Below are 12,980 nucleotides of genomic sequence, written 5' to 3'. Positions count from 1 at the left end.
CGTTTATTTATTTTTGGGACAGAGAGAGACAGAGCATGAATGGGGGAGGGGCAGAGAGAGAGGGAGACACAGAATCGGAAACAGGCTCCAGGCTCCGAGGCATCAGCCCAGAGCCTGACGCGGGGCTCGAACTCCCGGACCGCGAGATCGTGACCTGGCTGAAGTCGGACGCTTAACCGACTGCGCCACCCAGGCGCCCCCTTTGTTTGCCTCTTTGACCTGCATGGAATCTGTTATGTGAATGGTGGGTGGTAAGCTCTAAATGGATTCTTCTCCAAACTATCTGGCAGGCAGGAGAAAAGCAGGTGATGTTGCAAAAAGACCAGCACCTCCTAGTGATTAACTCGTAGTAAACTAAGGCAATCACTATCTTTCAAACATAATGAGTTCTTTTAAAGGTTGTATAAAAATTAGATTGTAATAAAAATGTACCATTCCAAGTATAATAACTTGGGATGCCTGGGTGGTTCAGTCAGTTAACCATCTGACTTCGGCTCAGGTCATGACCTCGCAGTTTGTGATTTTGAGCCCCGCACTGGGTTCTGTGCTGACAGCTCAGAGCCTGGATCCTGCTTCAGATTCCGTGTCTCCATCTCTCTCTGCCCCTCCCCTGCTCTCTCTCTCTCTCTCTCAAAATTAAACATTAAAAAAAGAGAATTTATCTTAAAAAAAATAACTGAAGTGTAGGTTCTATATCCACAGAACTAAAAGATATGATAAAATCTCTAATTATGATATAATTATTTATAGTTTGGGTTTTTTTATCTCAAAATCAGTCTGTACTGCATGCACATGTGCTTTTTTTTTTTTTAATTTTTTTTTTTCAATGTTTATTTATTTTTTGGGACAGAGAGAGACAGAGCATGAACGGGGGAGGGGCAGAGAGAGAGGGAGACACAGAATCGGAAACAGGCTCCAGGCTCTGAGCCATCAGCCCAGAGACTGACGCGGGGCTCGAACTCCCGGACCGCGAGATCGTGACCTGGCTGAAGTCGGACGCTCAACCGACTTGCACATGTGCTTTTAAAGAGTAAACATTAAATATTGGCAATTCAATTATTTTTTTAGAGTAGGTGTTTTTTTAACTTTGTTGTGGACTGAAGGTTTGTGTCTCCCAGCCCCACCCCCAAATTCATATGTTGAAGCCTTAACAACTCCCATTGTGATAGCATTTAGAGGTAGGGTCTTAGTAATTAGGTTCAGATGACATCATGAGGGTAGAATCCCCATGATGGGATTAGTGTCAAGAAAAAAGGAGGCACCTGGTGACTCAGTTGGTTAAGTGTCTGACTTCAGCTCAGGCCTTGTGAGATCAAGCCCTATATGGGGCTCTCTGGGCTCTCTGCTATCAGCATAGGGCCCGTTTCTGGTTTCCAATCCTATCTCCCTCTCTCTGCCCCTCCCCTGCTCTCTCTCTCAAAAGTAAATAAACACTTAAAAAAGGAAAGAAGGAGAGACCAGGGCTTTCTCTTTCCATCAACAAGGGCCCAGTGAGAAGGCAGCTGTCTGCAAGCCAAGAAGGGGGCCCTCACCAGAACTCGACAAGGCTGGCCTCCTGATCTCGGACTTCCAAGCTTCAGAACTATGAGAAAATAAAATTTCTGATGTTTAAGGCATTCAGTCTGTGGTAATTTGTTATGGCAGCCGAGCTGACTAATACAAACCACAAATTCTAGTTTTCTCAATTTGAAGTGACAATTTGCAGACAGAAGAAATTAGAGTAATGATGAGAAAAAGAAATTTTACAAGTGATTGAAAAGGAAATTGGAAAGCTGATGATGAACTTGTATGACTTTTGAATAGCATCAGAAACAAGGGCGTCTGGGTATCTCAGTTGCTCACGTGTCTGACTTCAGCTCAGGTTTGTGTGTTCAAACCCCACATCAGGCTCCCTGCTGTCAGCACAGAGCCCGCTTCAGATCCTCTGTCCTCCTCTCTCTCTGCCCCTTCCCTGCTCTCTGTCTCTGTCTCTCTCTCAAAAATAAACATTTAAAACATTTGTTAAAAAAAAATGTCACAAAAACAGACACTCAGATCAATGGAACAGGATAGAGAACCCAGAAATGGACCCACAAATGTATGGCCAACTAATCTTTGACAAAGCAGGAAAGACTATCCAATGGAATAAAGACAGTCTCTTCAGCAAGTGGTGCTGGGAAAACTGGACAGCGACATGCAGAAGAATGAACCTGGACCACTTTCTTACACCATACACAAAAATAAACTCAAAATGGATGAAAGACCTAAATGGAAGACAGGAAGCCATCAAAATCCCTGAGGAGAAAGCAGGCAAAAACCTCTTTGACCTTGGCCACAGCAACTTCTTACTCAACACATCTCTGGAAGCAAGGGAAACAAAAGCAAAAATGAACTACTGGGACCTCATCAAAATAAAAAGCTTCTGCACAGCGAAGGAAAACAATCAGCAAAACTAAAAGGCAACCGACAGAATGGGAGAAGATATTTGCAAACAACATATCAGATAAAGGGTTAGTATCCAAAATCTATAGAGAACTTATAAAACTCAACACCCAAAAAACAAATAATCCAGTGAAGAAATGGAAAAAGACATGAATAGACACTTCTCCAAAGACATCCAGATGGCCAACCCACACATGAAAAAATGCTCAACATCACTGATCATCAGGGAAATACAAATCAAAACCACAACGAGATACCACCTCACACCTGTCAGAATGGCTAACATTAACAACTCAGGCAACAACATATGTTGGGGAGGATGCAGAGAAAGAGGATCTCTTTTGTATTGCTGCTGGAAATGCAAGCTGGTGCAGCCACTCTGGAAAACAGTCTGGAGGTTCCTCAAAAAATTAAAAATAGAACTATCCTATGACCCAGCAATTGCACTACTAGGTATTTATCCAAGGGATACAGGTGTGCTGTTTCAAAGGGGCACATGCACCCCAATGTTTACAGCAGCACTATCAACAGAAGTATGGAAAGAGCCCAAATGTCCATTGGTTTATGAATGGATAGAGAAGATGTGATATATGTACATATATATGTGTATACACACACACACACATATATATATACAATGGAGTATTACTCGGCAATCAAAAAGAATGAAATCTTGCCATTTGCAACTATGTGGATGGAACTGGAGGGTATTATATGCTAAGCAAAACTAGTCAGAGAGAGACAAATATCACATGACCTCACTCATATGAGGACTTTAAGATACAGAACAGATGAACACAATGGAAGGGAAGCAAAAATAATATAAAAACAGGGAGGGGGACAAAATATAAGAGATTCTTAAATATGGAGAACAAACAGAGGGTTACTGGAGGGGTTGTGGGGGGGGGGGGGATGGGCTAAATGGGTAAAGGGCATTAAGGAATCTACTCCTGAAATCATTGTTGCAGTATATGCTAACAAACTTGGATGTAGATTAAAAAAATAAATTAATTTTTTAAAAAGAAATTTAAAAAAAGAAACAAGGTATAAATGTTCAAATAAACAAAAATTCTTAACATTTTCATGTGTAAACACATAAACATCAAAAGGAAAGCAACAAACTAGAAAAACAAATAGGAAATCCTTGCTACATGAAACATAAATTATACAAACACCCAGTTTCTAGTTGATAAATGGTTAACACTAGATGAGGCAATAATTAATCTTAATAATAAATATAATAATCAGGCAATAAGTTATTTTATCCAGAAAAAGAGCACAGACTCCAAACTCATGAAAGATATTCAAAAGTCAAATAGCTGTAAGCTTTTTATACAACTGCAAGCTATCAAAAAAATCAAACTAATAGAGCTAGGTACGCTTGCTGCTGATGGTGATACAAAATGGTTTAACTTTTTTGGAGAACATCTGGCAATATGTAACAAGAGCTAGGAAACTGTCCATGCCTTCTAGGTAAATACATTCTGGGCAATAAGCCATAAATAAATAGCCCAAATGGACAAAGTAGTTTATGTAAAGATGTCCAATGCAGAAATATCACAAAGCAGAAAAACTGAAACCACATAATAAGCACGCACAGAAGGAATGGTGAAACAAACTGGTGTATTACACGGTAGAGTAACTATAGTGGCTATTCAAAGTGGTAGGTGAAATTATGTAAGCAGAATAAGAGAATAAGGGACACAGAAAATATAGAACATGAACAAAGCATATAGAAATATCTGTATCTTGACAATGTGGGAAATGCGGAGAGAAACCATGAATTGTGTTCTTTGCCTATGAAGTTAAAAATAAGAGTTCGAGGGGCGCCTGGGTGGCGCAGTCGGTTAAGCGTCCGACTTCAGCCAGGTCACGATCTCGCGGTCCGGGAGTTCGAGCCCCGCGTCAGGCTCTGGGCTGATGGCTCAGAGCCTGGAGCCTGTTTCCGATTCTGTGTCTCCCTCTCTCTCTGCCCCTCCCCTGTTCATGCTCTGTCTCTCTCTGTCCCAAAAAAAAATAAACGTTGAAAAAAAAAAAAAAAATTAAAGAAAAAAAAAAAAAAAAAAAAGAGTTCGGGCCACGGCCGTGGTATGGCCCTCGAGCCTGTTGTGAAACTGCTCAGAGGAGGAGATTTGGGGGGAGGGGGTCGGTGTTTAAGGATCAGAGTTTTCCCTCCAATGCCTCCCAACTCTCCTGTGATAAGATGCTTTTAAATTTTAATTACAGGGGCGCCTGGGTGGCGCAGTCGGTTAAACGCGTCCGACTTCAGCCAGGTCACGATCTTGCGGTCCGTGAGTTCGAGCCCCGCGTCGGGCTCTGGGCTGATGGCTCAGAGCCTGGAGCCTGTTTCCGATTCTGTGACTCCCTCTCTCTCTGCCCCTCCCCCGTTCATGCTCTGTCTCTCTCTGTCCCAAAAATAAATAAACGTTGAAAAAAAAAAATTAAAAAAAAAAAAATAAATAAATAAATAAATTTTAATTACAGAGGGGTGCTTGGGTGTCTCAGTCAGTTAAGCTTCTGACTCTTGAATTTGCTCAGGTCATTATCACATGGTTCATGAGATGGAGCCCCAAGCCAGGCTCCGCACTGACAGTGTGGAGCCTGCTTGGAATTCTCTCTCTGCCCCTCCCCTGCCTGTGCATGTGCACATGCACACACACACACACACTCTCAATATAAACTTTAAAAGATAAATTCTAATTACAATAATATATAAACTGTCCTTCTAAGGCACAGATCAACTCCCCACAAACAGCATCATCTTATAACCCCCACCTTACTAGCTTGCACCCACTACTATTGCTACAAAATGAGCAGCGGAAGAGGACACACCCAGGGCCCCCTGGGACACCGGCTCATCACCATGGGGACCCTGGCCGGCCACAGGAAGCCTTCCAGGTTGAGAGCAAGATTCTACTGAGCCAGTATATGCTGAGAGAAAAGTCTTTTAAACCTAAGCAGTGTCGATTCTGAGGTTCTTCGCATACTCACTTGGCTTTCTCAAACGAGACATCACGTGTGTTTGGGGCAGAGTCTCACCTGAGCCCAATTATTCTGTACAACAGGGAAGGAAACTTTTGCAAGGGCTCCAGAAGTCAAATGTAAGGGGCTCAAGGATATGGATATGCACACACGTGGAGATCTCACGAAATCGTAAGTGTGCACTTACTTCCCGCAGCACATGTGATGCTTATCAGGCATTGCCAAGCCCAGGACAAGGACGCAGTACTTCTGTGCCAGGTAATTCTGCGCTGCTTCTAACTTCCTTATAACCAATTCCATCTCCTTCTTCTCTACAAGGCCCCTAAAAAGAAAACAATCATTTGGATTAATGTTGGCAAATGCCAACAGTAATCAGCGAACAGTCAGAAGTGTGAACTGTTTTGAAAGAAATAACAAGTGAGTCAACACATGTCACTTACCTTTTCATTTAGCTGATTTGAGCTATGGCAGAGGGAGGGCTTTGATAGTTATCATTGTAATTAGCATCTCAGGTTCATGGTGAATTTTCACTTTTTTACAGATTCTTTATGCTATGTATTTCTAACGTTACCTACAGGCAGTCCTAATTTATACCAAATAGCCCAGCAGCCCAACTAACAAATTACCTATACTGGTTTCTGAGGCAGCTGGCAGCACATTTTCCTGCTGTTTTGCTGAAAGAGCTACTGGAGACTCTCCCAGGGCAGCTTCCCCTGGGTTCCTGATGTTACAAGGAAGTGTGAAGGCTCAGTGTTTGAACCACTCAACGTTTCCCTACTCGGAGTTCTGCGTTTGCTGAGGAAGCATGTGTGGACCACTAATCTGGGAGCTTTGGCATCAATTATAACAGCCTCGCTTCCCTGTGAAAACACTGCCCCAGTTCCAATTGAATTGCAAATGAACATTCCAAAAGACAACCTGTTACAGCATGTCTGGAGCCTAATTTTAGAAGTTTGTGCAGTACAGTATAGTACGAAACAACATTACTCACAACACATTCCAATGATTGCTATTGAAAAGTGCAGTGTCACTGGCTTTTTATCTGCCTTTTCATTTTCGGAAAGATTTAAACCCAATGAAATGCACCCTAAACAACAGGGACGAATTATTGCCCCTTCTGATGTTAACTACAAGCCTGACTGACCACATGAGGATATGCTGTGGAGGAAGGGGTTTAAGGATAATAGAGATATTTCAAAGCACAACACGTTATCACATGTGATCAGAAGGCTTGTGAGTCACTGGAATAAAATGAGTTTCTGGAATAAAGTGAGTTCCCACTTGAAATGCCCCAATTTCAAATAATCCAAACACCTACACCCACACCCGCTTGCACCTCGATGGCCATGACTATGCCCACCTCCCTGCTTCCTTCAGCAGCCTCCCAGCCCAACCCTTTTCCCCCCAACTTTTCCAGAGCTGCCAGTAGCTAATATGCCTCTTTTGCTGTTGAAAACAAAACAACAACAACAAAAAAAATGCCTTGAAAACTTTTAGGCCAATGGTTCCAAAGCGAAATATATGTAAGAATTGCCTGGGATACTCGCTGAAAGTACGGATTCCTAATGCCATGCCCTCTCCAAGATCCTGACTTAGCAGGTCGGGGTAGAGCCTGGCATTTAAAACAAGCCCAGGTACAATCCTTTGGGAAAAAATTGATAATAATTTCATACACCATACAATTGATCATAACCTTGGGTCCAATGATCTCTCTGGGAAATTTATCCTTCTTAAAAAAATTATCCAGGGGTGCCTGGGTGGCTCAGTCAGTTCAGTATCTGAATCTTGGTCTTGGCTCAGGTCATGACCTCATGGTTTGTGGGTTCGGACCCTGCATCAGGCTCTGTGCTGGCAGTGCAGAGGCTGCTTGGAATTCTCTCTCTCTCCCTCTCTCTGCCCTTCCCACACGCACGCTCTTTCTCTCTCAAAATAAATAAATAAGCTTTAAAAATTATCCAAAATTAAGGGGGAAATCTAATGCATGAAGATATTCAATAATCATTCAATTATTATCTATTTGTCCATTAGGAAAACTGGCAACTCCCAAAAATCTATAAAATGGAAGGGAAAAAGTAGTAATAATGCAGACTGTAGTAATACAGCCAGGTGCCACTTAAGGACTTGACATTTATTAACTTAACATATGAGTCCCCTAGGATTTATGCCAGCACCAAAGTCCATACCCTTATCCAGTATATGTGCTATACTGCCTCGTAAGTCAATCAGTCAATAACACACATTAGCTTGATGGAAAGTTATGCCACCATTAAAAATTATAATTATGAAGATTATAATAACTTGAAAAATACTTACAATGTTCTAAAAACTATATAATTCGGGGGCGCCTGGGTGCTTCCGTCAGTTAATTGTCCGACTCTTGATTTTGGCTCAGGTCATGATCTCGCAGTCTGTGAGTTTGAGCCCTGCTAGCAGCGCAGAGCCTACTTGGGATTCTCTCTCTCTCTCTCTCTCTCTCTCTCTCTCTCTCTGCCCCTTCCCCCCTGCTTGCTCTCTCTCAAATAAATAAACTTTAAAAAAATGAAAAACAAAAATAACATAATTTTGCCTTTGCTCAGAAGTCACAAATCCTAAGTGTAAACGGATAAACTCTGCATAAGAGAGCTTAGCTGACTGGTAGGGGGTGTGGACACACCGCACAGTGGCTTAGGCACAGGCCTGGGAGTTAGATCTGGGCTCCCATCTCAGCTCCACTACCAACGAGGCATGTCGTCTCCAGCCAGCCGCTTAACCTCTCTGAGCCTTGGCTTCTTCATCTGTAAAATGGGGAAAAGGCTCCTTCCTCTGGAATCGGGACTTTGAGTCGTCTAAACCCTGCAAAGGATGTCTTTGTAGCCCTTTCAGCTCTCCCCTCACAGGCTGAAGGCTTTCCTCCCACGTGGCAGCCTCTGGTTTAAAATAATATGCATTATCTCATGTAATCTGGATGATAATATCTCATGTAATCTGGATGATAACTCTGTAAAGTGGATACTACCATTATCCCTGTTATACCTCACTAGTTTGACCAAAATCAATTTTTTTCTTAAAGTTATTTAAGTCCAGATATTTCAATACAATCCGTATTTCTACTATAGTAAGTAAACTAATTACTGGAGGCCTGAAAGTGAAAAGTTATTCTAATTATTTCAGAATCACACCATAGAAGCAATCTGTTTTTTTTTTTTTTTTTAATGTTTATTTATTTTTGAGGGAGAGAGAGAGAGCAGGGGAAAGGCAGAGAGAGAAGAAGACACAGAATCCAAAGCAGGTTCCAGACTGAGCTGTCAGCACAGAGCCTGATGCGAGGCTCAAACTCAAGATCTGTGAGATCATGACCTGAGGTGAAGTCAGACACTTAACTGACTGAGCCACCCAGGCACCCCATGGAACCAATCATTTTAAGACTTGGATTTTTCTGTCATTCTGTAACTGATTCCTTCTAAAAAAGTCTACCTTATACCACTGTACTCTAATATGTTTTAGTGTATTTTAAAAAAAAACCCAAGAGACCTTATTTCTCTGTTAATCTATTTCTAAAATGAAGAAATGAAAAAAAGGTCTCTGCCAGAGCAGCAATAACTCTCAGAATTAGAAAACACCATATAAAATATAAGTGAATGTACTGCCACAGTCTAATAAGTTCTTTTGGGGGGACGATAAGACCCCTCAAACCTTCTGAGCCTACAGCTAGCTGAGCCCTTTTGCTTGCCACCACAGAAACCCTTCGTGAGCTCTGGCCACTCTGCAGTGAAAGCAGCCTTGAAATAACACGGATGTGGTATATTTTGATGGCTTCACTGGACCAGCAGTGTCTGAATTATTTATTTGGTTTTTTACAAAACTGCTGTCCAGATATATTTATCTATCCATAAAATGGTTTTCAAACTGCTTGGTTGTACACAAGGATTTTGCATTTTAAAAACATTCCACAGCAACAAATTGATGACTCTAACAGCATTTCTAACAGCTAAATCATTGGGTTGATTCCACACATACTGGGGAGGGCAGCCTGGGCACTTGGAAAGTTCCACGGTTTGCAAAAGGTCACCAAGCCTGAGAGGCATTGTTCTGCTCCGGACTCTGAGTTCCCAGATTCTTGCCCCATACAGCTCTGAGCCACCTCTGCCTAAAGCAGTGAAATTCTTCCTACGTAGCCTAAGAAATCTTGTTTTCTTCTGTAATATGGAATATAATTTTGGTCATATCTATTAATTTTCTTAATTCTTAGTTTTTTTCATTAGATGCTTACAAAAGCCCTAGCAGGGCTTTTAAGCATAAAGCAGGTTTTAAGCATAAAAAGCATAAAACCAAATATCTGCATCTGCACTGTCCAACATGGTAGCCATGAGCCACGTGTGGCTACTAAGCACTAACTGTGGTTAATCTGAACTGAGGAAATAAGTGTCAGATTTCAAAGATTTACTACAAAAAAAAAAAAGAAAAAGTAAAGTATGTCATCAATAACTTCCTAACATTGACTACGTGTCTCAATGATATTTTTGAGTCACTGCATTAAATAAAATACATTATTAAACTTAATTTCACCTTTATCTTTTTTAAGATTTTTTTATTTGTAAGTACTCTCTAAGTCCAACATGGGATTCAAACTCATGACACTGAGATCAAGAGTTGTATGCTCTACTGACTGAACCAGCCAGGCACCCCCGCCTTTATCTTTTATGTTTCTTAAATCTAGCTACTGAAAAAATTTTAAATTACATATGTGGCTCTCTTTATATTTCTACTGGGCAGTGCTGGTCTATACTATCTGGAATATTTTGTTGTTAGAATAACTATTTGAATTATTCAGTGAGCTTTAAAAACTAATGAACTCCTCCTATGTAAATATTTTAGCATACTCCAAAAATTAAAAAATTTCCATCATCTCTATTACTCAGCCATCAAAAAGAATGAAACCTTGCCTTTTGCAATGATGTGGATGGAGCCAGAGTGTATTATGCTAAGCGAAAGAAGACAGAGACAAATACTGTAAGATTTCACTCATATGTGGAATTTAAGAAACAAAACAGATGAACATACGGGGGAGGAAAGGAAAAATAAAATAAGATAAAAACAGAGAGGGAGGCAAACCATAAGAGACTCTTAACTAACGAGAACAAACCGAGGGTTGCTGGAAGGGAGGTGGGTGAGGGGATGGGCCAAACGGGTAATAGGCATTAAGGAGGGCACCTGTGATGAGCACTGGGTGTTATACGTAAGTAACGAATCACTACATTCTGCTCCTGAAACCAATACTACACTGTATGTTAAGTAACTTGAATTTAAATAAAAGCTTGAAAGAAAAAAGTCAGTTTTATTACTGAAAATGATAAAACTTTACAGTGCACTGCAAAGTCCTACTTACACCATGCAGCTTTTGGGTTTCTTTTCCAGGGCTATTTTTTCCAAGTAATGAGATAAATAGTACAATAATGCCATGAGGAAATTGTCCAGATTCTTATTCCTATGGGGAGAGTTAAGAAAGAAAGAAAGAAAGAAAGAAAGAAAGAAAGAAAGAAAGAAAGAAAGAAAGAAAGAAAGAAAGAAAGAAAGAAAAAGAAAGAAAGAAAGAAAGAAAAAGAAAGAAAATGAATGCTGACATATTTCAAATATAAAACTTCTCATAAAAATACATGGGCACATGACATAAGAATAAATAGAAGTACATGTTATCATGCCTATTACACAACTAATTTACCATTTAAAATTCTATCTACTGGGGCGCCTGGGTGGCTCAGTCGGTTGAGCATCTGACTTCGGCTCAGGTCACGATCTCATGGTCCATGAGTTTGAGCCCCGCGTCGGACTCTGTGCTGACAGCTCAGAGCCTGGAGGCTGCTTTGGACTCTGTGTCTCCCTCTCTCTCTGACCCTCCCCCATTCATGCTCTGTCTCTCTCTGTCTCAAAAATAAATAAATATTTAAAAAAAATTTTTTTTAATAAATAAATAAATAAAATAAAATTCTATCTACTGAGGCACCTGGGTCCAACTCTTGATTTCAGCTCAGGTCATGGTCTCATGGTTCCTGAGATCGGATCCCAATCTGATCAGCAAGGAGCCTGCTTAGGATTCTCTCTCTCCCTCTTTCTCTCTGTCCCTCCCCTAGTTGCACAGTACACTCTTTCTCTCAAAAAAAACAAACAAAAAAAAAAACTTAAAAATTCTATTATACTATTGAAGATGTAAGAAATCGGATTTTTGTAACCAAAACTTTTTGGGAGGTCACACACTAAACTATAGTTTTCTTTATTAATTACTTTTCATTTTTAATAAGTTTTTATTATACAAATAATATTTTCCCATTCTTTAAAAAATTTACAGAAATGTGTAGAGTAAAAAGTCCTCTCCTCCCTTGCTACTATCCTACTTCCAAGTGGCAGCCGCTGCCAAGAATGGCCTGAATCCTTTCTAAACTTTCCAAAGCATAGACAATTACATAGAAGGTCTTCCCCCACCAACACACCTACATACATACATACATACATACGCATGAATATATGCCTTAAATTTTTCTTTGGTAACAAAGAAGATAACGCTGTACACACAAGTCTTTGCAACTTGCTTTTGTCACTTACCTGCTTAGCATGGACCTCTTTCCTTGATACTATGGATCGATTTTCCTCATTCTCTTAAACAGCTGGGTAAAATATTCTATAACTCACAATTTATTTAAATAGTCCTCTATTGATGGATATGTAGGTCTTTTAGAAATGTTATCAGTACTGCTGCAGTAATTATCCTGATGGCCACATTTCTGAGTAACTTCCTCGGAGTGAAACTGCTAGGGCATAGTGTAGAGCACATTAAAGTTTCATGGTTTTGCTCGAGGAAAAGGTTGCATTGATTCACAATCTAATTTGTTTAAAAACTACCGTGGGATGCATGCAGCAAAGGCAGTCCTACAAGGAAAAATTAGAAGCCTTTGTCTTCTTTCTAAATACTCTTACAAGATTTTTGCTACTTTCTTTCTAGCAAGTGGAAATTCTTACTGACATTCTTTCTTCAACTATACCTTGACAACAGGATGAACGTGAGCACTGCAGATTTTTTTTCCACGACATTAATATGTCCCTGTCCTAGGGTGGGTTCTCCCAGAAACAGACTCTGAGACAAAGACGTGGGATGTGCGCACAGGAAACATCAGTTGTGGGGTAGGGAAGTGAGACAGGAAAGGGAAGGAAGCCCACAAAGGGGGTGGTTAACAAGTTGGTTATCCCCGTGGACAAATGTAGTTCAGTCCCGGCGGGGAAAACTTCTCAGAGTTATCTTGACGGATGAAAGTTAGGATCTTTTTCTACCAACACTCCCTCCTCGCACAGCACTGACCGAATGGACACTGACTCCCTAGTGCTCCCAGCTTGCCCTGTCGTCATCATCGGGAGGAGTGTGCCCCTGCTGTGGAATAAAGCCTAAGGTGTTTGCCACAAACAGCCTTCACTAAACGTAAGGGAACCTGGGAGGGCTGCCAATCGTTGGGAACTTCTCACTGAGCACGCACAAGTGCAGCACCCTGAGAAGCATCCTCCACCCACAGGCATAGGGAGACACAACAACTTCCGATTTCATATCTGAGGAA

The 12,980-nt window shown here is 40.9% G+C and overlaps 1 protein-coding gene across 4 annotated transcripts in view; it reads right to left on the bottom strand.

Moving 5' to 3' along the window:
- Window positions 1-12,980, bottom strand: part of PPP1R36 (protein phosphatase 1 regulatory subunit 36) — a 45,814-nt gene that overhangs the window by 20,160 nt on the left and 12,674 nt on the right. For 2 of the 4 annotated variants that reach the window (XM_045451231.1, XM_045451232.1), the window contains exons 6-7: window positions 10,769-10,867; window positions 5,591-5,725 (exon numbers count right to left, since the gene is read on the bottom strand). In XM_045451231.1, coding sequence (XP_045307187.1) covers window positions 5,591-5,725; window positions 10,769-10,867 — 234 coding nt within the window. The remainder of the gene's footprint in view (window positions 1-5,590; window positions 5,726-10,768; window positions 10,868-12,980) is intronic. The other 2 variants (XM_045451235.1, XM_045451234.1) reach the window with 1 other exon arrangement.

This window comes from Leopardus geoffroyi, chromosome B3 (assembly GCF_018350155.1).
Source record: "Leopardus geoffroyi isolate Oge1 chromosome B3, O.geoffroyi_Oge1_pat1.0, whole genome shotgun sequence".
In the NCBI taxonomy this organism is placed as follows: domain Eukaryota; kingdom Metazoa; phylum Chordata; class Mammalia; order Carnivora; family Felidae; genus Leopardus; species Leopardus geoffroyi.
Note: the sequence above shows the minus strand (reverse complement) of the source record. Positions and strands in the feature narration are given on the sequence as shown.